The sequence below is a fragment of the Tauraco erythrolophus genome, chromosome 4, assembly GCF_009769465.1.
Source record: "Tauraco erythrolophus isolate bTauEry1 chromosome 4, bTauEry1.pri, whole genome shotgun sequence".
Lineage (NCBI taxonomy): Eukaryota > Metazoa > Chordata > Aves > Musophagiformes > Musophagidae > Tauraco > Tauraco erythrolophus.
In genome coordinates this window covers 47943016-47969534 of record NC_141468.1, presented here as the reverse complement: position 1 = coordinate 47969534, position 26519 = coordinate 47943016, and the positions used below count along the sequence as shown (strand labels likewise).

The window sequence follows — 26519 nt, the reverse complement described above, 5'->3', positions numbered from 1 at the left end:
GTGCCTTTCTGCATTCTTATGCCTTTCTGCATAAGATTTGCCTGCTTTAATTACATTCACATTCTAATATGTGCATTTCTCTCATGCATTATGATGCTTTGTGTTCAGTGTTTCCAGAAACATTTAATTTCTAAAAAGGCTTTCTCACACAGAAGAATAAATAAATAAACAACTAAAAAGAAAGGAAAACATAAAAAGAAAACGTATAAGAACAGTTTGTATTATAAGAAATTAATTTCTCTTCAGAATCTGAAACCATTGCTTGAGCCATAAATAGAAGTCTCTTAAGAAGGGAAGAAAAAAAATGTTGACAAAAGCTGTAAGTTTGCTTTTTTCTTTCTCTGTTTTTTCTTTTGAGTACTACATCAGGGTATGTCGTATATATGGCAGGACAAACTCAGATATGAATCTGAAAATTCTCAGACAAGTAAATCTACCAACTACAATAAGCAGTTCACATCTCTTGGTTTGGGCTGAATTCCTATTTCCTTTAAAGAGAAATCTTTGAAACAAGCTTGACCAACCAGTATTCCAATTCTCTTCCAACTAATTAACTAAAACTGTATCCCTAATCTTTAGGTTCATGTTAAAGCAAACCAGCCTTAAACTGTTAACGTTAAAGTTCTTTTGTTAATGAAAGCACTGCATTGGCAGAATGAGACACTAGTAACTGGATGCACTATTGATATGTCCAGCCAGGCGGAAGAAAGACGATATAACCTTTTCGATTTCAAGACACAGTGAACATTCAAGATCATTCTCAGAAAAATTATAAACTTAATTTAGAAAAAATATTTTGCAGTGTAGTATTTAAAAGTATTGTCAACTGGTCATTAAGCTAATTAGTTCCATAAGGAGCAAAAAAACTCTTATTATTGTCTTCAATAAAAATTACTCAAGGGTTTTTGGAGACAGATCTTTAGAAACATACTTCTGGTTTTCTGTATGAAATATTTAACACTGATGCTCAACAGAGATGTTATCTTATGGATATTTGTAACTACCCCTAATGTAATAAAATGTAACTGATACATTCTACTTCACATGACATAATCAACAAATTTCTTGACTTCAGATACATTTATTAAACAGTAAAATAATGGCACTTCATTCATGTAATTTCTAAAAATATAACATTATTGGAGACTATTTCTAACCAATACAAATGGCTTACTGGTGCTCTTAAGCCTCACACTAGGTTAATTCTTAGCTCTTTAAGAGGTCCATAAAATCAACATATACTGAAGATATTACAAAATTTGTACATGCTTTAGATTTCTACAAGAAGTCTAATTTAAAACAGGACGACATTATATATATTTACTGAAAAGCACTGCTAGATGCTTTACTTAAAATCTTATTTTTATTTATTTTTCTAGGACTTTGGCTGCATACCTTCCATTAGTCTACATAAACACATCAAAAGAGTCAGGATTAACTCTAACTACTGCTTTAAATTGTTAAAACCTGAATTTGCTCTCCACTTACTACTAGGTCTCTAAAAAGCGTATCTATAATAGGAATATTATTTTGTATAACATATTAAAGGATTTTTTTTATTACAGGATTACCAAAGTTAATGAAAAACAATTGCAAGTACTGCATGACATCAGTCAAGTAGGAGTAAAATTTTCAGTTCCTCAGAAAAGAAAATTCTAGGATTACCATAAAAAGCCTATTCCCTCTACTAGAGGTGGTAATAACAGTGGCAATAACTCATGCTAAGTGGGTAGGTAGCAGATAATACATAGCACCCTCCTGAAACCAACTGTAGCATCCTCTACACTGAAACTCTTACAAGATACTGACTGCAAACAAAAGAGATAAACACCCTGTAAGTGCCTTACTCGCTGCCTGAGTAGAGGTGATTTAATCAGAGGCTGCTGATTAAGCATTTCCTTAATTGGGTGGGCTATAAATATGATTGACTGCTTTCTTCTCAATCTAGTGGAAAAGTCAATACCTGAGCATACAGGTGCGTGGTGGGTTGTCCTCTGCCAGCATCCCACTCACTTCCCCCAGCCCCAGCAGGGTGAGGGGAGAAAACAGGAAGAACAAAAGCAAGAAAACTTGTGGATCAAGATAAGAACGTTTAATAGATGAAGGAAAGAAGAAAAAAAAAAACAAAAACCACACAACAAAAAACAGCAAAGTGAAGGAGATCACTCACCCCTTCTCACATGTAGACTGACACTCTGCCAGTCTCCAAACAAAGGCCAGATCAGACGCCAAAACCTCTACTCTTCCTCTCCCTCAGTTTTTATTGCTGAACATGACATTATACAATATGGCATATCCCTTTGGCCAGCTCAGGTCAGCTGTCTAATACGTGTCTCCTCCTAATTACCTGTCCATCCCCAGCTTACTTGCTGAGGGAACAGAGTAGAAAAAAGAGGAAGCCTTGACACTGTTCAAGCACTGTTCAGCAACAGCCAAAACACTGGTGTGTTATCAAGGTTGGTTTAGCCACAAATCCAAAACACAGCATCATCCAGGCTGCTAAGAAGAAAGTTAACGCTATCCCAGCAGACCCAGTACAAGGTGGAAATTTTCAGTTGAGAATTGATTTGCCAAGTTCTCCTGAAAGGCTGACTGATTTTATTCACACGTTTAAATTTAATTTAAAGCACCTAAGTAGAGACATCCCATCTTGAAAACATTACCCACCGTTCTTTTTAATATGATATACTAAATTCACACAAGAATAAACTGGATTGACAGTTTACTGTTGCACTTTCTTCATTAAAAAGCAGACTTCTGAACTTTTCCTGTCAAAGTCATAAAGATGTTTTTCCAAGAGAAGAGCACTAGCAGAGCAGAATACTGGCAAGGTGTTGAAGGTCGATCGCAAGGTCTGATCCACAAGCCCCTAGATCCAGGAACCTCTTGTATGGGTCTAAATTTACATGCAGGATTTTGTCCTCTGACAGGCAGCTGGCAAACATCATGATTTATGAGACACTGCCCAATATCACACACAGAGCTTCCTTATTGCAGGTGTCATGACTCTGACTCTTGCCAACAACATAAATTATGGTAGCCTGATTGTTTTTTGGAATCAGAATCAGCTTTTGAGAAAACAGCTTTCTAGAAGCTCTGAATCCCAGATTTTCCTTTTCCAAGGAAAGTATATTTTTCACTACTGTTCTTCCAGAACGGAAGTAGGAAATCCATAGTCCAGGTGCAGGTGTGATTTTCAACAATATTGTTCTTTGCCTGGAGCAATGTTACTTTTTTAAACCGATGTATCCACCTTTCTTGCTAGACAGCACAGATATGAGTGTAAATGTGTAGCCAAGAGTTCTTAAAGACCTTTGACAGCAGAGAACTGATTCAATACTTCACTATTCTTTTACTAAATGAATTTTTCCCTAAATAAAGATATCTAAGCATTGGAAATAGCATAAAAGCAGAAGAATTCTGTACCTACATCCTTGTTCAAATTTATCTTTTCTTGCAAATCATCAGTGGTTTTGAGTCTATATTTGACCAAAAAATTTTGAGGGAATATATGCAATCTACTGAAAAATAAGATAAAAGTTTATTTTCATCTTCTGTCAAAATTTTAAACAAATATTCATCCAAAGAGATGAAAGCATACAGCTATCCTATATAATTGTCTCTCTGAAATGATTGTGAACATTCATAAAGCATTTTAAGACATGTGCCAACACCAGTTTAAAAGCCATACATCTGATTTGGTAGTTCTGCTGCTTTATTCTAATATGAAAGGTATTAATTGGCTGGGATATACCTGGGTGTAGTAATCTTTTATGTTGAGAGCACAAAGGTATTAGTGCCTTCCTCTAGAATGTGCTGAACTATTCCCAACAGGCACTATAAGCTTTTATTTTAGTAGATAAAAGTGCAAGTTGCACCAATCTTTCTGTAATTGAAATATTCTCTCTCTTTTGCTCACTGGCCAACATTCAAAGATACTTTGTACCAGAACACAGTAGGTTTCTGAAATAGCTCTTTTTGCTACTGCTGCTTTTAAAAAGAACCATTTCTAATGTTCTCAGAATGCTGCTGGTTCTGCACTTACTCAAACTTCAACAACTTACACTCTTGTCCTGATACCTTCAGTAATCCAAGCAAAATCAAGTAAACTACCTTCTGAATAAGAGGGTAAAAAACTTCTAATCCCATCACAACATGAAATAGTTAGCATTTGCTTCTTTTAATATATGTTTGTCACCAAGTCTTCTCCATCTTATCCTCTTTGAAAGAGTTTTCTCCTTCCATGGCAGCAACTTAACTATTAACATGAAAAGTGGATATATCAAGACCATAGACTGAACTGTCAAATCTGTTTATTATAAAGTTCACTAGAAGTTTTTTTGGCGCATTCAACATCGAGGACTTGAAGCCGAACATTTGTTGGTACTTTCAAAGCATTTCAAGTTTCAATAGAAACCAAAACAGGGATCGGGTTCTGATTGACCTAAGGCACTGTGTCTGTCTTTGAAGCACATAGTAAGGCTACAAGATCATGTCTTGAGAACTGAATGACATTCTCACTGGCATGAGCAGAACCACCACTGAAGTCACCATCAACTTCAACTCTGCTGTGGCAATGCATAGCAAAGAGAAGATGCAACCAGAGATTTCTGAATGGAAAATTTCAGTAGCGTTCTGTGGAAGAAATGAGAGACCTCCTCTTGGGGTTGATTTCCAAAGCTTTTCAGGTGATGAATCAACGTTGCAAGATGCCAAGTCAACAGACATGACCTAATGTAACTGTTTCCTTTAAGAGTTTCAAAACAGATTCATTGGCTGTGAATGAGCAGTTGCCAGAGCAAGGGAATGTTTGCTTAAAAGATCCTGCTTTCCAGGTCTGTTAAGACAATTTCTTGCTGAATGTGTAGGATGTGACAGGGGAAGCAAAGAGAACTTACATCAGGGTCACCTAGATGGTAGCAGCATTCTAGTTTCTTTTACTGCTTCTTATATTCTGTTCCATCTTTATCTAAAGTTGTTGTCTGGCTTTCTCTCTGGAAGAGCTTTCAGGGAGTTTATCCCCTGAACTGGTTCCCATTGAGAAGATTATTCCATGCAAATAAAATACATAGAAAGACTATGCAAGCCAGTAGGTGCTGCAACATCAATAAATGCACTGGCTTAGAAAAATCTTTTCTATTAGCCTTTTTCTTTGTCTGAAATCTTATCTGTTGCAGTTGTGCTATATATACCATTGGATGCCATCCAGAGCACAATCAGAGATAAGAGAGAAAAAATTTAATTGCAAGCCTTTGGGACTTGATGACTGAACTTGTGACCACATCTGGATCACTGGAAGCTCTCACTAAAACATAAGATTAATGATGAAGACACCTGGTGATGTATAAGACTTGGAAAACTGAAATTTGGATGGGAAAGAACTATCCAGCTGCACTTTTTTAACAGCTCCATGTCATCTTTTAAAAAAATCCTTATAATGGGACAGTACTCATAGGTTAAAACATATGATCATTAATGAAGGAATCTCTGGGGTTGTTCATGCCACAGGCTTTTTCAATTCCTGCAGAAATCCCGCATTTTGGCAACAGGAAAGAAGCATAGACCCGCATTTCTAGCCCTGTCTCTGATCTGCAATTTCTATACCGCCTTTCTCAAGCAGTCTAATCTATTGTGCTGAGGAAGCAGAGTCAACCATATATTTGGGATGTCAGAATGATTAGATTTAAGGATAAACTCAAGGGAAGAGCCAGAAACATGGAAATTCCACAGCATTTAGGGTCGGTGACCTAGCTTGTTTGGAAATACTCCACTGCATTCCACTCAAGTGATTGGTTCTAAACGGAGTATGGAATAAATAGTTATTACAGTGGTTTGTAATATTCTTCTTTTAATGTGTGATAGTAACAGCCTAGAAAGCAACAAAAAGGACTTGACAATAAATGTACATATGCCTATGTACACACATTCTTCACAGTTGCCAAGAAAACCACAACTTCAAATTGGCATATTCCTCTGAATAGCTCAGTTTCCAGCATATTCTTGTTTGGTTTCAGTTTGGAAGTAAGAAATACTGTCTGTGTTAATAGTAGCTGAATATTTTATTAAATCAAAGTTATTTGAGAGAGTTCTGGGAGCAGAAAAGTTGGAGACTTAAAGAAGTCTTTCTGCAAGTCAGTTACATTTTCCTGTTTGGGGTCTAGGAATCCTGTCTTCTTGGAATGACATTCATTGATATCGTAGAAGGAGGTGTAGGCCATAGTCCAAAGTCAGGATCTTAATTTGATAGCACTTTATGCTCAAATAGAGAGAGACCCTTCCTCCAAAGAGCGCAAATGTTCTATGAACATGTGTTATTTGAGTATCATAAACTTGTTTTATAGTTTCCCTACAAAATCATTATATATTTAATGCTAGGATTTCCAAAAGATTTAAAATGGCAAAAACCCTTTCATTTGCTGAAAGGTTCATGAGTGCATATTGGGAAGGCTGGCAAAGTGACTTAGTGATGGACATGCTACATCTGGTTGGCTTTGACCCCATCTCATCAAGGAATTTAATTTCTCAACACATAATCACCGCATAGCATCTGGTGTTCCCAATGGAGCAGATCCATGCACTGTGTTTTATTTATCATTCGGCATATACTTCATTTAGCTAACCTGTCAGAAATGGACAACTCATGCACTGGAATTATGGATTGTGAAATCAGTTTTATTCATTCCATTGAAAAAGATAAAAACTGACCTTTCTGTGGAATAGGGTGACATTTCTTCCACAGGCATAAAACTCTTGAAGAAATGAGTAAGACTTTGTTACTAGGTCATGGTCGATATATTCCTCTTTCTTATCAATACAAATTTGACATTTTATTTTTCATTATTACACTGTTTCTTCATAAGATCTTTTCCTTAAGTACATGGCAGAAAAATAAAGCTTTCCCAGGCTGCTCTTCAGGCAATGAAGAACAAAGGCCCAAAGCTCCAGCACTGTGAACAATGTGACTACAAGGAAATATTATAAATGTATCACATCTAAGAAGAAAATTGAATGCACATCTATAAACATACGTAAATTCTCACACTCACTAAAACATGTAAGTGTATGACTTAAAGACTGAAAAAAATGGTGCTTGAAAATCCACTGCTATCATATTTCAATGAAATTTATTTTGAAGCTTAAACCACAGCAGTTCCAATCCATTTTCAGGCTGGGACTGGAGAGTGGTAAAGCAGTCATCTTTGAAGGCAAGACAGATATAAAGTGCTGACAGAGCCAAGTGAAAATTTAGGCATCAAAAAGGGCTAAAGGTTCTGTGCTGAAACAATTAGAAAGACTTCAGATGAAAGTGAAAAAAAAAATAGAAACAGCAGTTAACAAGTTTAACTTATGTAAAAGAACCCAGATAATATGAGAAAAATCTATAAAAACAACTCCTAAATTATCACAAGTTTAAAAGTTCAAGATAATGTAAAATAAAAAGTTAGAATGTTTGGGAATCTGTTAATCTGTTCCTTCAATGAGAGTATAGCTAATACACTAGATTTTACCTAATGCGACAGTGTGTTTTTCCTTTTGTTTTATATCTGTAACTGGGAATGCACTGTAAAAGGCAGATGATCAATGTGAATTGCCTAATTAAGCGAATGCATAATTAATCTAATGAGAATAATCCATTTTTATAACGAAAAAGAAATCATTAAACAATTTAGAGTTATTAGAATCAATGTATTATTCAAAGGAAACTTTTAAAAATAGGTCTCAATGGTGATTAATAAAACAGAGTTAATTTGAACATCCTGTTGGGTTCTGGACTTGCCCATTCCAATTAAGCCATTACACATGTAAGGGAAGAATGACCTCTATACACTTATCTTGAAACCTCAATTCTCCTCTCTTTTTTCCCCATCCATTCTCGTTACGTTGGAGAGAGACCACTATATGCACTTTAAGAGGCATAGTAGCAAACCCTATTTTTAGCAAATAAATAAAATGAAACCTGCTTTAGTGATGTGGGTTTTTTTGTAGCTGTTTTTTGGTTTTTTTTGAGGGGGGGTTGGTTGGGGTTTTTTTGTTGTTGTTGTTTAAACAGCAAATTATAAAGGAAATAAGACAGTTCTGGAGGTAAAATGTTTGCATAACAAATTACACTGTAGCTTTATAAGTTTCTTTGCTTGTTTGTTTAAGTGAAAGCTAGTACAGAAAGCCTTAACAACTTTAAACTCCTCAACTACACTGCATCCTACTAGCCATCTCAGTGAAAAGATACTGAAGAATTTATTTTTGTTTCTTTTCAAATAGACAAGCACTTAAGTGTTTTACTGTTTCAAATTCATCTCATTGACAAATTTTATACAGACTCTTTCTTCAACTTCTCAGACAGAAATGGAAGATCTGTATTTTGTCTGGGGGTGGTCAATACTGTATTCAAAACTAAATAATCTCTGGGCCATAATGTCACTGGTCTGACTTGGCTGAACATTTCTATGTTTGGCACACTTCTTAACAAATTTGACTTACTGGTTCTTTAGATGTCAACATGTTCTTAAAATATTTATATGAAAATTCCTTTGGAATTGGTTAGTTCATAGGTGTATCTCTGCGGTTTCTCAAATTGACACTTGGATTCATCCCAACTGACCATAAGAATTTAACCAAGGCACCTAGGTTAGAAAGAGTCCCCTCTATGATCAGAGGAGACCATTTCAATTGTGTCATTGACCTGTTGATGACAGAAGCCACTGAGGTCCTGCAGGATCCAAAATAGCATACTTGAGATAAATGTTTGAAGTAACATGAGATGCATGAGATCCAATATCCTGAGTAGATGTGTGTAGGATATTTTGAAGAAAAGTTTCCCATAGAAAACAAAGATGGATATTAAAAAATAAATAAGCATTTATTAAGTTCAACTCAGTTTAGTCAAAACTCTTAACATATCTTAAAGATATCCAATTAAAAGGCTCAAACTTCATAGGAGTATTTAAATCTAGTATCTGAAATAATCTCCACTGTTTTAGTTCAAAAACATATAGATTATGCCAAAAATAAGCTTTTCATTGGTGCTTCAGTACTCTTTCCTCTGCCATTTTTTCTTCTTCCTGATTCATATGCTTTTTTTTTCTTTCATCTGTTAGGTATTTCTGGTGGTATGCCATGTACCTGAGTAGCTTGTATCAGATCACCCATCAAGATGATATATTTGTAAGACAATGATTCTGCATAAAGTTCAGATGTTCAGATAACTGGCATGTTGGAAAGGAAAAGAAGAAGGGGGAAAGAAGAAGGGGGAAAGAAGAAGGGGGAAAGAAGAAGGGGGAAAGAAGAAGGGGGAAAGAAGAAGGGGGAAAGAAGAAGGGGGAAAGAAGAAGGGGGAAAGAAGAAGGGGGAAAGAAGAAGGGGGAAAGAAGAAGGGGGAAAGGTGGACAGGTGAGCAGCTGTATGCATTTCAGCTTGAGAGGGGACTGCCACTCTCTCTGGTCACTAAAGCTATTTCCCCTTATGTCCAATGAAGTGGCATAACATCATATATCTTTTCAGTTTTTCCACTAGTCCCCCCTTTGAGACATCTCCAAGCATAATGAGTTTGAGAAACACTTCTTTAAATCTAAATCCACTGAAATGCAAAGCCATTGACAGCACCTATATAAAACTAATTACAACACTTGCCTGATCAGAGAAATGTGCTGTAGTGGCATGTCCTGGTTTCAGCTGGGACAGAGTTAGCTCTTCTTTTTAACAGCTAGAAAAGCTCCATGTTTTGGTTTTAGTCTTGGGCATTATCCCAAGAAGCAACCATGAAACTGTTCACCTCTCTCCAAACTTTCATGTGATCAAATAACCTGACTCCTGCACCAAATCACACCATCTAAGAACAGCTTTGGCTTCAGACTTGAATTAAAGCACATTATAATACAAATATAAGCCTCTTAAAAGACACAGAATATCAACAATTTTTCCTGAAAGCTCCAAAAAAGTTCAACAGGTTAGAAGTCAAAAAGAACATCTGCACATCCTGGGAGTGCAAATTATAAGCGTCTGCATGTGTGTGGACTTAGAAGAAAATTTTCAGTCCATTTATTCATGCTACTCCATCAACACACTGTTGTGTCCCAACTGACTGCTCTTTTCATTTGGCTGTTCCGTGAGGTATGTGTTTTTTTAGGGCTCATGCCAACTATTTTATTCTCTGTTCCAATATCTTCATGCTGAAGAAAAAAGTAATCTCTAAGATTTACATGCAAAATACGGATGTATTTCCCCATAGTTTAAAACTTGGCATAAAGGATATGGACTGTACCTGTGACAAGGTGCTAAAACAAATTAATGAGATGTAGAGATAAAGCTTAAAGTGTTCATTAGGGATTCCCATGTAATAGTTGGAATGTCCCTAGTAACATACACTACAGATTCCTGATCAATACAAGAAAGAAAGACTTGGGGTTGTTGGTTGATGAGAAGCTCAACATGAGCTGGCAATGTGCACTTGCAGCCCAGAAAGCCAATCATATCCTGGGCTGCATCCAAAGAAGAGTGGCCAGCAGGTCAAGGGAGGTGATTTTCCTCTTTTGCTCTGCTCTCATGAGACCCCACCTGGAGTACTGCGTTCAGCTCTGGGGTCCCCAGTGTAAAAAAGGACATGGACCTCTTGGACGGAGTCCAGAGGAGGGTCACAAAGATGATCCAAGGGCTGGAGCACCTCTGCTATGAAGACAGGCTGAGAGAGTTGCAGTTGTTCAGCCTGGAGAAGAGAACGCTCCAGGGAGACTTTCTAGCAGCCTTCCAGTACTTAAAGGGGGCCTACAAGAAAGCTGGAGAGGGACTTTTTACAAGGGTGTGTAGTGATAGGACAAAGGGTTATAGCTTTAAACTGAAAGAGGGTAGATTCCAATTAGAGATAAGGAAGAAGAGGGTGCTGAGGAACTGGAACAGGTTTCCCAGAAAAGCTGTGGATGACTGATCTCTGGAAGTGTTCAAGGCCAGGCTGGATGAGGCTTTGAGCAACCTTGTCTAGTGGAAGGTATCCCTGCTCATAGAAGGGGCATTGGAATTAGATGATCTTTAAGATCTAAAAAGAAAAACTAACTGTCCTAGTCAAAACCAGGACAAAGGTCCCTTCCAACACAAACCATCCTATGAAATAAGTAGCAGGGGAAAGAAATGAGAAAATAAAAGAAAGGGAAAAAGGAAAGGAAGAAAAGTAAGGATAATTTATTTCAAATTTTACAAAGTCCTGTGCCCAAAGTTACGAGGTTTTGAGATCACCTGTACTACATAGACACATAAGCCAAGCAGAAATAAACCTTATCTTTCTCACAGCTACTTTGATTTAAATGTGGGGTAACATCACTGAATTTGGTGAAGTAATCAGAAGCTATACAAACGAAAGAAAAGGTTTCACTTGCATTCAGTAGAGCTCTCCATGTATAAAATACTCCATGACAGAGATCCAGTGACTGGTATAGAGAACTTTCTTGTGAGTACAGCCCTTTGGCATCACACTTTACTACACCATTATTTCAGCACTGACTAAATTTTGCCCTTCACTCCTAATCTGCAGGGCAGAATCTCGCTTATGTTACAATAATGATATCTGCACAAGGACACCAAAACGACTTTTTGTACCTGTGATACAATGAAAGAAAAATTTGTTAAAGTTTTTAGAGAATAATCTTAATTCAGAAAAAATATACCATTTTAATATTGTAGTCTGATAATGAAGAAGTCAATACATCAGGGATGAATGATGATTTGAATAACCTTGCTTTTAGTTTATAGGGCACTTGAAAATGACACAGATGGAATATTGCAGGAAAAGACAGGCAAGTTGATGAACTGAGAGAGACAAAAAAAAAAAAGTCTACACCTGTAATAAAATATACACAATCATAACTTCAATTGCCAGGATGGATTATTGAGACCTACCTTTGAATTTGTATGCAAATACATTGCCTAATAACTAAGGATAGGTTTCTTAATAAGAAAGGCTTGAAGGGGCTTGAGTAGGATTTCAAGAAATAATCTCCTGCAACTTTTCCTCATTATCTTGAGATATCAACTATACTTACATTCAATTGAAATAATGGAGCTTATGTGCACAAATACCCCTATCAGATTTACCTGCACAGGCATAAATAGAAGACAAAGTCACGAACTGCAATGACCATAATGCAGAATAATGCCACACTGGGCTACATTCATTTAAATACCATTACACATTCCAAGTAATAATGTATGTATCAATTCTGAGATCCTAACATATAGAATTTACCCTGCATAGGACCAACCAGAAATACAATGTGTGAGCAATTCAGACAAAGAAATCACACAAAGTAAAAACATGGTTATTATGTGAGATTAATTTTCCCTTTTGGCCACTCATTTTCATTTATTTTACATTTACCAGTTAGAATCAGAAAAGGAAATTAAAACAATATATAAAGATATATGTAGTATGTCTGTGGTTCCCTACCTTCTTCCTTAACTAAGATGAAATTCATTACTTCTTTCTATATTTTCCAACTGGGACTACATAGCTTGCATTTTTAGATTTGTCTATTATCAGCTTTAAAATACAGTAAGAATTAGTCCATAAAGTTAAATATTTTTGGTTCCTTGGGACTAATCACATCTGGAAATATTTTTTGCATATCTAGCAAAACCAATCCAAAGTTATAAAGATACCTTCAAATTAACTGTGTGCTTTAAGCACATGCATGGCTTAGTATCACAAAGGTGTAGCCAACTTGTCAAAACCTTTTTGTAATACTCATCCATTTCAAGCCATGAAGATGCTGGGAAGGAGGTAGATGTCTTCAACAAAGAGCAGACACTTCGATATATAGAACTCACGCACACTGAAGCAGGACTGCTAGCTGCCCACCCACCGGCAGCCAGCGAAGTTAGGCCAAAACCGTTAATAATAATATTCCAGGCCATGAAACTTTGACATATGGCAATAGTCATCTTTTTTCTTTCCCAGAGAGGCGGCAATACTGAAATTTCCCTCACAGGAGGAAAACTATGCAAACTACGAAAATCTTCACCTCTCCCTCTGCAGTGATTAACAAATTGAAATGGAGATGAAGTTATACATGGTAGATTAGTTTCTTTCCCTTTAAAGATATTTGCCAGTAGCACTTTTCAAATCCTTAATCACTTGGAGAGATTAACAGCAAGCCTGGAATATGTGTGGAAACCCTATCTATCTGAAACGTACCATAATGCATGTAGCAGTTTCCTTTGGTAGGATCCAGCTGAATAGCCTTCACGAAGTACTTTTCTGCCTCACTCTTGCGTCCCTTAAAAATAAAAAAGGGTGGGAGGGGAAATTATTTTAACAGTGTGTCAACATGGAGTGATCATGTATAGTTACAATTTCCAAATTCCAGGCACAAGAGAAAAACAGCTACTATTATCACTAAACTTAACCTAAGTAAATATGAGTTTTTAAGTGTTACAGTAAGTTTTGTGGTCAGCTACTTTATGCTGCAGATCTTCAGGCTGAGGAAGAAAAGAGTCCAACATTCTCAATGTCCAAGAGTAAGCAAGTGGTAGAAATGTATTGCAAAAAACATTGTAAAGAGCTTTGGGGGCATATCAAGCTCCATGCTACATTTCTGGACAGGCATCAGGATAAGCATTACACAGACCCAAGCTAAAATCAGAAGGGAAGGTTAGGAGGGAGCTTTAGTCATGCTATTAAAAAAAAAAAAAATAAGACTGAGGAAAGGGGAAAGGAAAAAAACATGTTTTGGTTCTACGAAATCATAAAATCATAGAATATCTCAAGTTGGAAGGGAACCATAAGGATCATCAAGTCCAACTCTGCTCCTCGCAGGACTACCTAAAACTAAACCATATGACTAAAAAGTTGTCCAGACACTCCTTGAACTCTGATGGGCTTGGTGCTGTCACCACTTTTCTGGGGAGCCTGTTCCAGTGACTGATCACCCTCTCACTGAAGATTCTTTTCCCAATGTCCAATCTGAACTTCCCCTGACGCAGCTTTATTCCATTTCCTCATGTCCTAAATAACACTTGACACACAGCCAGCAGTAAAGTCACCAGGAAAGAAGATATATAAATAGAAAATATTTTGGATTTTCATGTAGGAAGTTAAAAAAATAGAAAATACTTCTGATTTTAATGTGGGAAGTAAGATTTCATCAGAAGTCAATTCTGTCAACACAACTGAAATAGAAAAGGCAATATTTAAAGGTAATGGTCAATGGTATGACAAAATGACCAGAAAAAAAAACCCAAACAAACCAACAACAAAAATGATAGTAAAAAGAACAAACACATTCTAAACCACAGATTTTCTTATCACTGAAATCACCAAGCCACCAAAGTTGCATTATGGTACACAAAGCGCCAGAGCAGATCCATTAGTGGTCATTACTCTTTTCATGAAGAAAACAGAGATGCTGGATTAGCCTAGTCTGATATTGAAACACAAATCACCATCAGCTATTCAGTGAGATACTTGTGACCTGTTTATCCCTCTCCCCCTGAAATTAGTTGTGGTTCGTGTTATAAAATATAAAGCCACCAGAATAAAGAACAGTTAAGCTTAACCACTGTCAAAGAAAGGCATTGTGGTCTGCACCTCTCAAGGTTGCCTTGAGTTTTATTTCACAGATATAAGCATACAGGTTTTCTCAGCTTTTGTGGTCTGGAAACACACATTGTATACATCCTGCACTATCCTGCAAGTTAACATAGGCATAATAACGAGGTCTGTTCATGATTACAGCTGCTCCAGATTCTCAGAATTTCCCTCAAGAGCCTTAGAGACAATAAAATAAAGAGAGAGAAAGAAGTTGTGCTGCACACCAAGAACTATATCAAGACCAGGTTCCATCAAAACCAACATAGAGGCCATATTTCCAAGAGATCATCCTGGCAGAGATACAAAGAGGCTTATCATTTACAATATTCTAGTTTCGCAAAATGAACGTTCATTGGAGGTAAGAGTTTAGCCTTTTTATTTAGTAAACTTTATTTAGTAAACCCATATACCTTAAAACCATATCCACATGGCACAAGGCTCCAGTCAAACAAATGGTGCAACTCACTGATAGAGTACACCATCTTATACTGCAGTGCCTCTCATTTCTGCTTGGTTGTGTTTTTTTTTTTAAAAAAAAAAAAAGCAAATGAAAACCTCCAAACAAAAAACCATATAACAGGTAGATTAAATATAACTTCTTTTTTTTCTTTTAAATAGCATACAATCACAGTTGAGAACAAAAAATGAAAAAGAAGATAATCTCCAACTGAAAACACAACATAAATTTGGGCCAGTATAAAATAATTATTCAAATTAAAATAATGGGGGCAGAAGGAGAGAGGGTGATAGTTGAACATTAAATTTTGCACGTTTAACTCCAAGGTCGGCATTCTTAGTCTGGCAAAAGTTACCATGATGTGCGAGTCCAGCTTTGAGGCTTCAAAATGACAGGCATCAAGCAAATGTATTGTTAATACTGACAATTAACATCTACAGATTTTGCATCATTGCTTTTTTTAACAGACTAACATCATTCATTTTAGCTGTTTGTACTCTGTCTCTGTGTCTATTTCTCAAACATAAAAGGACAGTTCATTGAATAGTCACAAAAACCACAGATTCTGTCTACAGAACTATAAGGCCACTAAGAGTTGTCAAATATGATTAATTTCTATTTACTGGGATCACCAAAAATGCATGACTGCTGTACTCTTTTTGGCACTTCTCAAATGGCATATTGCATTCAAGTTCAGGCCAGTCAGGAGACCTGGAGTACATAATGATGACAGGTGCCAGCATACATAGCATCAAAGGAATGACTGTGCTATTAACAGGCTCACAGACCCATTAACAGATAAAGCGGAGAAAAATCTTACATTATATCACCCAAGACACAAAATGATCTAACTACAAAAGATCAGCACAGTTCCATTTGTTCATTTTGGCCATCATTTTCATATATCCACATTTGTCAAAAATAAAAAAAAAAAAAAAAACACAACAAACCGAAACAAAAAAAAAACCCCACAAATAAAAGCATTTTCCACACCATCTAAAATGTCCTCTTTTGGTATCATCTGTCTGCTGCTAAAACGTCAGTACCTCAGCATAGATTTATTACACATTATTTTTGCATCAAATGCTATAAAATCCAATCACTTGAGAGAATCAGGCTATTTCACAATTAAAATTTAGCATTTATCACCTTTTTTCAACAATCCAATATACACCTTAAGCACCATAATTGAACGTACACACAGTGTGGTTAAAGATGGCAATCCCTGTCATTGTCCCTTCCCCACTGTATGCTTTCAGTGTTAAATAAAACACATGGCATAAGGGAATAAAATTCTAACTTTTATAGAAAATCCAAATAATTGTTTAAACAGCTGAAAAATACTGATCTGATGCAGGGAGGCATTTTGTGTGTGTGTGTTCACCGTTATGCGTACTGATCCATACACATGCAGACATTGAGAGCCACTGGAAACCTCCCAGTTTCTAGCAGCAGGGTGTGCAGTTGTATATGCACAAACACATGCTTTGGCAATTTTGCAAAGCAAAAAATGTAAGTTAACAACTGCATGCTAGCAGACTTATTTGAGGATAAAAAAGTTATTCATAAGATTTTAACGGAAGGACTTGATGGCTCTGAGGATTAATAATGGGATACAAAATACCTTTCACCTGTTGGTCACCAGTTCACCTCCAGTCCAGGTTGGCAGCTAATGAAAAGGTGCTATCTGACAGCTACTGGTTTGCTCAGGAGAAATCAGTGGGTGATCCTAGTCCAAGTCCTAACAGAGATCCTCTGCACAGACACACTGACATTCTTACAGCTTTGCAGTGCTGAGACCAATGAGACAGAATTAAAAACAGTGAATGGCAATCTCATTGCTGGGGAGGAAAAAACATGATAAAGACACTTCAATAATTGATTTGGAAGTTTGTGCTGATATTCTCCTTACTGGACTTGGATCTTACTACAATGAAGACAAACTTTCAACAGTTTTCCATTAATAAAGAAAATTTCAGTATTTTTCCCCCTGTGCCTCAATAAAGACGATTTGCCCATGATTACCACCTTCCAGCAACACTAGCAAATTTAAAAGGAAAAAAGTGAATTTAACTGACACGATTTAAAAGGAAAAAAGTGAATTTAACTGACATGTGACTCTTATAACCTAGCATGCCAGTTGTCCTGGCTTTCAGTTACACTCTACTCTTCACAAATCATGCAGACTTCAGATTAAAATGGCGGGTTCCTTGCAGTTTTGGAAGCTAGGCAGTTGAGTGTTTAAATATGAATTCAGGAGCTTGATTTTTAAGACCAGTTCTCTGTACAAGTTGACTGCAAGTGGTTTTCTTTTTGGTTGGTTGGTTTCTTCTTCCCTGGAGATCAGGACAATGGATCCGACCTTGCTAATATGATCAGACATACTGCTTAACTGGGCTTTCCTACAAAAGACTTATCATCACCACAACAAACAAAAAAGAGCTAGCTAAGGGCACTGGATGCATTAGTAGAAGACCCTGTATTTATCCTTAAGCTATTAAAAACCTGAGTATAAAACTACTGGTTTTATATCCAACCCATTTTTTTCCTGACTCTGCTGGCAAACTGTGCCAAATTCATGTTGAGGCAGCTGTTGCACTTGAGGCTGCTGGAGGCCCAAGGCCCCTGAGATGCTAGTAAAATTGGAAAAGATTAATGAGCGGCTCTGAATAACCCTCTGGTGGAAACTATGATGACACAGTGGCAACCATTGAGGTGGTTCAACAAATTAGGTGGTCTCTGCAACTTAAACCAACTTTATATTTCGCAAATACTCATCATTCTTCAAAGGGTGCAAGGGTTTAATCAGTGGAGCAGAGACTTCACTCCTCAATATAGCTTTACCATCTTTAACCATCTTGGTAACAATGTGATTGCATAAGGAACTCAATTTGTGTCACAAATGCAGTTGACTGTCATTCCCCACACCTGCTCAATTTTTTTTGGAAAGCATTCACATTTTTTAATAAAAGGAAGTGAATTGTGAACAGATTTCTTAATGGAAGATTGATTAAACTGCAGACACTGAATATAGAAAAAGTTGATTATTTTACATATTTCCGTCTTTCTCTCTAGGACATTTTAAAGTCACAGAGAGACTACGCAAGGATAGTAAAAAGGTATGAACTGAACTTGTGACTTCATTTCATATCTCTTTAAGTTATTACAGACCTGCGTATCCGCTTCATAACCAGTTCCTTTTGCCTTACAAAAGTTGTCATGGGACAGGCAAAACAATTTAAATGGTGTATAACTGAGTAAATTAGTGATAAAGTCTTGAAAAGTTTTTAGTTAACTGGACGAAAGAAACAGGAACTAGAGTCGCATCTTACAACGACGCCACTGACATACACAAGCTCTCCATCCCTCCTCTAAATATTAAAACTTAAGAAATTACTTTAATACCGAGTATTTAGTAGCTAAATGGATGGATTCTTCTTCTCTTCTCATTTTGCTGTTACTTTACAACTCTTCCTTCTTTCTCTGAATTACAATATGAATATCTAGCACCATAATTTCTATGTGAAATACATGGGAATCGCATTATTCACATCAAAGGTCCAAAATTTATCTCAGTCGCTACGCTTCCTGTGCAGCCAAGACGCAAATCTTGCCTCTTCATCTCATCTTTATCATAATAAAATAAAAACAACTGAACATGGCAGAGAAGCAAAGACTTCTAAAGGTTAACATCTGGCCCAGAGAAACACACATGCGAGGCAAGATTTGTAATGAGAAGTGATTTGTAGTGAGAAGCAGTATATACCTCACTAGAAAAACAAATAGTTGTGGGAGGAGGAGTTTACAGTCATGCAAAGCACTTCTTTGCCCAACCAGTATCAGTGAGCTTGTAAAGATGCTATCTTTTCAAACAAAATTTTCCTCTCTTATATGCTTAGATCATCACAGTGAGAATACTGTTACTAGTACAAATTCTCTCAAGTTTTGGCTAACAACTTCAAAAGCATGAGAATATTATTCCTCTTTGATGTCATATATTAATCTCAATGCATGGGAGAAAGAATTGGATTGTTTTGGATGAAATTAGGGTATAAATCTGTATCAATAATTCACCATATACTAATCTTTACCTCATAGTCCATGTGAGGTAACTTTCTGACCACTGTCCAATGTGATGCACTCACATACCCTCAGCCCTGAGGTCATGGCTCTCCTTCCCAGTCATTTCACTGGACCAGGGTCCTCACATGCATACTGCTTGTGTAATCCAGTAAATTGCTTTTAGAAATAACCCTTGGTAGGATCAATAAAACACAATGTCTTGTTTTAGTTTAATCCTCTATTTGCACCTTAAGTGGTTCATTTCTACCTAAATATGTTAGTCCTCCTTCAACCACAGGTGGATTTTTGTTGACTAAAAATCCATCTACTCGCCTGACTGAGATTCTACTGAAGTCAGTGTAACTCTCCTATAAGCCAAGGTTATTTCAGAGAGTAATAAAATAAAGTGGGTTCTTGAGTCTACAGCTATGGGGATAATTAATGGCATGATAACCAGCAAGCTGAGATTTAAGCATTGCTCATTGACTTTGGTGAGAATCCACTGGAGCTTAAGCATTTTTGAATGTGACACTACTGCTTATACATAGATTTAGGAATCTAAAGCACAGCTCATAACTTTACCAGCTTGGGGTATAACTCAGAGCCTATTAAGGTGATATTTTCTTCAAGTAAAGCAGTATGTATCTGATTAAGCAATAATATATTAGAGCTATTTGACATCCATTTTCTTGGTTTATGGGTCTCATATCACAAAAAGCATTCTTGTTTTATTAAAGCATTCAAAATGATATAGGAAGGAAATACAGGCATAGGATTTTTTTTTCCCTTGAAGTTTTTTTATGGTTGCTTTGTTTGGGTTTTTTAAAATATATATCCATTTTTTAGTCTTTCTGTTTGGGCAACTTGAAGTTTAAAAGGAATTTACCACATTACATCACTGTTAAGGCCAAGAAAGATTGTGTACAGTCTTAAGTAAACAGATTTCATTCCACACCTTGTGATTTATTTACTGTCTAGACCCACATTGAAATGTTCACCTCGATCTTTAAGCTTTAGATTATTTTATATCAAGAATATGTAATGAAACATTAAGTAAATTTCCATGTTAGGCACTCTCTTTTCCATTCATTCTTAAGCAGTACTTTATATTTTCTGATAAAGTAGTGGTCAGTCAGTAAAATATAAATTATCTCCACATACTGTTTTCACTGAATCCCGTGAATTTCTTCTAAGCTAAATTTGGCTTAGATCATGCATTTTTGTATGATTACTGACAAAATTACTACACACAGAGTAATAACAGGTGACTGGCAGCCATATTCAACCATGTAACAAAACAGAAAGATCTCTTTCTTTCATGAAAGCAGTTCATCCTGTGTCAGTGATGTTTTCTATAATAAGGTTTAAATTTATGTTGAGTAAAGTGAGAAGTTTAGAGCTCCCTTTTTCCTGTCTTCAGGAAGTTAGAAACAAGATACAGAAGATGAGATCCCTAAAGGAGGTTAGTGAGGGGTTATGTGCCTAAGTACCTGCTCCAGAGTAATTTACCAACTAGTTAGACGGATATGTTACATTTAAATGAAAATACTCTGTTTTACAATTAATTCTGTTACATTTGGCATATAGCCAAACATATGTCCTAAGGGGACTGAAAAGTATATCTATGGATGCAATACTTATGGCATGTGGCCAACCTCAGAAGAAATACAAGCTCAATAGGCGTCAGGCATTGAAATTTCTATAGTTCGGAAATCCTGACATTCAGCCTGGAGGTGTTAATGCTCCAGATACATCAGATAACCAAACCTTAAAAAAAATAAGGCTAATGGTTCTGAAGTCAATAAACATGACTTTTCACATTGAAGAGGGAAACTCACCCCCTCCAATCCCCTACAAGTGAACTGCTTGTATACTGGAAACAAAAATGAAAACCACTTCTGACACTTTGCAAATTTCAGAACTAAATCCAAACTTTCTGCTTGGATCAGTTTTAATCCTCGAGGGATTTCAAGTGGTAAGAAAAATTGTAGTGTCTGTGCCAGATTCCAAAGACAAACTGAATACATGACAGAAAAGTTGCAGTGGCTACTGCTCGGCTTACCTTAACTTCTCAGGGAAGGCCTTCTCAAAGATTCAATGTCATTTATACTTTGTTATGATGGGAGTTTAACTGAAATATCCAATTTTCATTAAAAAATTCTTCCTAGAAGCAATATTAACAGCCAAGGGATTTAGCCTCCTAAAATGAAATATCTAACAGCATTGCTCATCTAATTAAATTACCCACTCAGAAAATATCTTTTCATAGATTAAAGATTTCTATGTGTAGGTGTTTATTTATCATTCCCAAAAGAAGTATTACTAAAATATACATATTTTTTATTTTAAAGGAATTGATTACTAAAAGAAGGGATAAACTGTTCTGGAAAATCATACCTAAATTTAACATATAGCATTTAAATTGCTACGTCCTAAAAACAGTCATGAGTCTTTTGACATCATGACTGTTCTACCTCATCTCTGCTTTCTTCCAATTTGTGTATATCTAGAGAGACAGAAAAAGAGTAGCAATCAAAGAGTGACATAAAAATGACAATATGACAGAGCTGTCCAACAGAAACGCAAATTTCCTTTCTGTGCTGGAACATCAGCAGCAAATAATTCCTGAAATAGTAAATGTTGAATTACTCTATTCATTATTGCACTACATTCTCGTTTTCCCCTGCTGTCCCGTTTCTTTCTGTTCTTCCTACCTACCTTCCATTTATTTCTACATTGTCATTTATTTATATTTATTTTGAGATGACTTTCAAGGACTACACCAATTACTGAATACAGTAGGGTATTTGATAGTGGCACTCTGAGTAATTTCACAACTAACCAAAAATGGCAGGATACTTCTCTGGCCTTCTGTTTGTCAGGAACACAAGCAACAAACAACTGCAGGCAAAAATATGGCCACCCACTGAGGAGAGTATTTTGAAAATTAAAAAAAGTATTTAACTTCAGAGTTGACACTTGAATGTCACGATCCTGGTTCTTTTATTTTAATCCGAAACACTGCCAGTCTCTATCATATCTGTCTGCTTTCTCCCCATCCTCCTCTAGAGAAAATGTTTTTAAATAAATATATTTTAGATTTTAGGAATCTTCTAGGGTGATTATTATTGAACTTCATATGGTTTGGAGCTGTAACACAGAAATTTTACAAGGCAAAGTAAATTTTTCTTACAGCACTTTGGGTGATTTTCCAAGCTAGTAAAAAATAGGAGATTAACAGCACTGTGTGGTGCCGTGTAAAATGCAAGAAAGCCCTGTGCAATTTTTTCCAAAGAAATAGAGCAAAGCCTGTAATTCCTAGATGCACTACGCTAAATGTTACAATATGGGCCTGTCCCTAAGTACTTCAGCAATTATAGGCACTACTGCAAGCTATGAAGAGTGGTTTGTGGGCTCAAGTTCACTCAAAACAGATAAAACTTCAAAACAGATCTATTTATAATTGAAATAAAGCTTCTCAGACTAGCATGCTACTATAACAATCATCCACTGCCTGATAGCAGAGAGGCCAGTCATTCAAGGAGAGGGTTTCTTAGTCTTCTCTTTAAGAAGACTAAAGTGAAAGGAGAAAAAAAAATTAAAACCATTACTTATAAACAATTTTTTTTTAGCATGATAGCCAACCCTTTCTCTTCTAGAAGGTCTGCTCATAAAATGGAAAATGAATTACAGCACATGCTCAAGGCCTCACCTGGCACTGTCATTTTTGATAGACTCATTTTTATCTTAGAACTAGGAGCCTTGCAATTTTAAAGGCTTTTTACAAAAATTATGCTTCACTTCATGATATAGAAATAAATTACCTAAGCAAAGGATTAGGCTCAGATGCTGTGGTACCAAACTCCTATGCTAGCAGGAGATTGGCTAGGTCAACTAACATGTCACATTGACAAATAAATTTCTCAAGTAATTTATGCAGCCTAACAAGTTAAAGATACGAAAAGCACATAATGCTAAAGCACTGCAGTCCTAAATAGCTACAAGTTGTTTCTGAAAAATAAATAATAAAAAAAAAAGAAAAGCACAAACTTAAGCCCCAGACAACTGGCTATTTTCCAATTACTCTACTAGCTGAGCTACTAATCATGCTTTTCAACCACTAAATTATGCTGTTCTAATATATTTTCAGGAAAATTGTAGCTTAGTGAGCTGTAATTTTTAGATATGAACATATAACATTATCCAATATAGGGGCTACAAAATACTCGTAACTTATGATATTAGGTAAGAAGTCTGTAAATTCATTAGCTATTACTCTGAAGCTCTTAGGTTGGTCTGTTTTTTTTTCTGCATATACAGCAACATGCCCAAAGTCCACCTGGCATTTCCTGTATTCCCAAAAAGCTAACAAGCCTTGAGACAAATATTTGCATTCAAATAAAAACAGAGAGATTTGGTTTAGTATTAATCAGTATTTTTTCACTCCAAAGATTTTATTGCATGCAAATTAGAGCTACACCACCTATGTATTACAAGAATCAATGACAAATTAACAGCTATTTTTGGTTTGTTTTTCGTTTGTTTGGTTTGTTTTGTGTCAATGTAAATTATAGTTATTACAAGCCAAACAGCATATTCTGAGTTTTATGAAGGTACCTTTATTCAGGAAGTAAAATTTACTGAGAATAATTTTGTGCAGAAATGCCATGCTTAGTATTTAGAATTATTATTGATGGATAACAGTTTGTCACCAGCAGGTTTTCAGGGGTAGGGAAAGGAAGCTTGTTTTATTTGGATTTTTATTTCACTTTTTACTGTATTAGATTACTTTGCTTTTGCATCTTTACATATTCCCAGATATATACTTGCAAAAAATTTGGGTAGGCTTTGGAGAAGAAAGTATTATTTCTTCAGTTTTGTCTAATTACCTGTCAGAGACTGGGCTTGTAACACACTCTACTCTCAATTTTCACATGCTTCTAAACTCAGAAAAATAAAATCCTTTCTCAGGAATTCTCCTGTTCTTGAATAAATATATTTATAACTGTTCATTAAAACATTTCAAGAAGTAAACAAACAAACTAATTATTAATATCCTCAAAGGTTGTCGGTGATGTTCATCTCGGAGGAGAATGTTGCACAGAAATAACGAAACACTGTGTTGTCTTTTGAAGACTTTTTCTGGAATAAATGGAAACTTACGAATTAAATAATTTACAAATTGTATGTGCTTTTATTGAGCATATTTTATTCAGCATGGGTACAGCCTCACCTTGAGTACTGTGTGCAGTACTGGGCCCCACAATTTAAGGATATGAAGGTCCTTGAATGTGTCCAGAGGAGGACAACAAAGCTGGTGAAAGGGTTGGAAGACATGTCCTATGAGGAGCAGCTAAGAACTCTGAGTTTGTCTAGTTTGGAGAAAAGGAGGCTGAAGGGCGACCTCATGGCTCCTGGGGAGAGGGAGTAGAGAGGAGGGTGCTGAGCTCTTCTGCCTGGTATCCAGTGAGAGGACATGTGGGAATGGTTCAAAGCTGTACTAGGGGAGGTTTAGACTGGACATTAGGAAGCGTTTCTCTACCGAGACAGTGGTCAAACACTGGAACAGGCTTCCTAGAAAGGTAGTCGATGCCCCAAGCCTGTCAGTGTGTAAGAAGCATTTGGACAATGCTCTTAAATAATATGCTTTAACTTTTGGTCAATCCCGAAGTGGTGAGGCAATTGGATTACATGATCATTGTAGGTCCCTTCCAACTGAAAATATTCTATTCTATATACAAAACCAAAAGAATTAGCACAAATAAAATGAAACAGCATAGATTATGCTTTTGCTTACTATTGTTCATTTCATCTCTCAAAAAATGTAAGTCTAAAATTTAAATTGCCCTTTGGAATAGTAATGACATTAGCTATGTGCAAATGGGGGAAACTGGTAAAATCAACCTGAGATGATGAAATTAATTAATCTGTCACAGCTTGATTATAATAATATTAAGTTTATTACAGTATATGAATTGTGATTTACTTTCTTTACAGTTTTACATGCCACTAATGACCTTGCAAAAGGTACCCCATTCTGGTAGAAGCTAATCCTCATCTAAAATCTTTTTTCAGTAAGAGAGGATAATAGGTCTTAATATTAAATACATTTCTGTACTTTGACTTTAATTCAAAACACTGCATTTTAGTAAACTGGAACTATCTTCAGCATGAAAATAAAGAAAGGTATATAGAATCATAGAACAATTCATATTGGAAGAGACCTCGAAATATCAACCGGTCCAGTCCTCTGCTCAAAGTAGTTAACATTTTATTTAAATCAGACTCCTGATGCAGGTTATTGTTCAAAGTTTGTAATATTTTTTAAAAAAAATAACATATTTTTCATTGCTAAGCTAATAAACACATCTAGTATGTAGTGCCTTTATTTTAAGTCTGCTGTAGAATCCAATATTAAAATAAAAAAGAAAAGATAGTCACAGGTCATTGTGGATTTAGAAAATATGCAGAGTTCTTAGTTTGTGTTTGACTGAACCAAGGCCAGACAATGAGAACAAAATAAACATTTTACACTTGAGAATGAACATTTGTCTCTATGTCCCTGATTATGAAACTCTGAAAAGCTTTTATTGAAAATTGGGAAAGGATAGCCTGCTGTAACAAGCAAGCAATTTTGCAAATCCCTGGTCTACACTTTGCACATAGGTCATTCTCACTGTTCCTTATGGGAAGATCAAGAAAACAGCAGGTACACAGAGGCAGCCCAGGTGTCCACATTGGCACTAACAGGTTAAATGAATCATGTGGTGAATGGAGTTAAAACCAGTTGCCAGCTGGTCACAAGTGGTGTTCCCCAGGGCTCAGAGCTGGGGCCAGTTCTGTTTAGTATCTCTATCAATGATCTGGACGAGGGAATTGAGTGTATCCTCAGTAAGTTTGCAGACAAAGCCAAGTTGGGTGGGAGTGTTGATCTGCTTGAGGGTAGAAAGGCTCTGCAGAGGGATCTGGACAGGCTGGATCTATGGGCCAAGGCCAATTGTATGAGGTTCAACAAAGCCAAGTGTCAGGTCCTGCACTTGGGTCACAACAACTCCATGCAATGCTACGGGCTTGAGGAAGAGTGGCTGGAAAGCTGCCCAGCAGAAAAGCACCTTAGGGTGCTGCTCTACAGCCAACTGAATATGAGCCACCAGTGTGCCCAGATGGCCAAGGAAGCCAATGGCATCCTGGTTTGTATCAGAAATAGTGTGGTCAGCAGGACTAGGCAAGTGATCGTACCCCTGTACTCGGCACTGGTGAGGTCGCACCTCAAATCCTGTGTTCAGTTTTGAGCCCCTCACTACAAGAAAGACATTGAAGTGATGGAGTGTGTCCAAAGAAGGACAACGAAGCTGGAGAAGGGTCTACAGAACAAGTCCTATGAGGAGCAGCTGAGGGAACTGGGGTTGTTTAGTCTGGAGAAAAGGA

The 26519-nt window shown here is 36.5% G+C and overlaps 1 protein-coding gene across 2 annotated transcripts in view; it reads right to left on the bottom strand.

The window, feature by feature from the left end:
- The window catches only part of TMTC2 (transmembrane O-mannosyltransferase targeting cadherins 2), a 264093-nt gene that overhangs the window by 30400 nt on the left and 207174 nt on the right, over positions 1-26519 (bottom strand). For both annotated transcript variants that reach the window (XM_086610426.1, XM_086610427.1), the window contains one exon: positions 13178-13259. In XM_086610426.1, coding sequence (XP_086466552.1) covers positions 13178-13259 — 82 coding nt within the window. The remainder of the gene's footprint in view (positions 1-13177; positions 13260-26519) is intronic.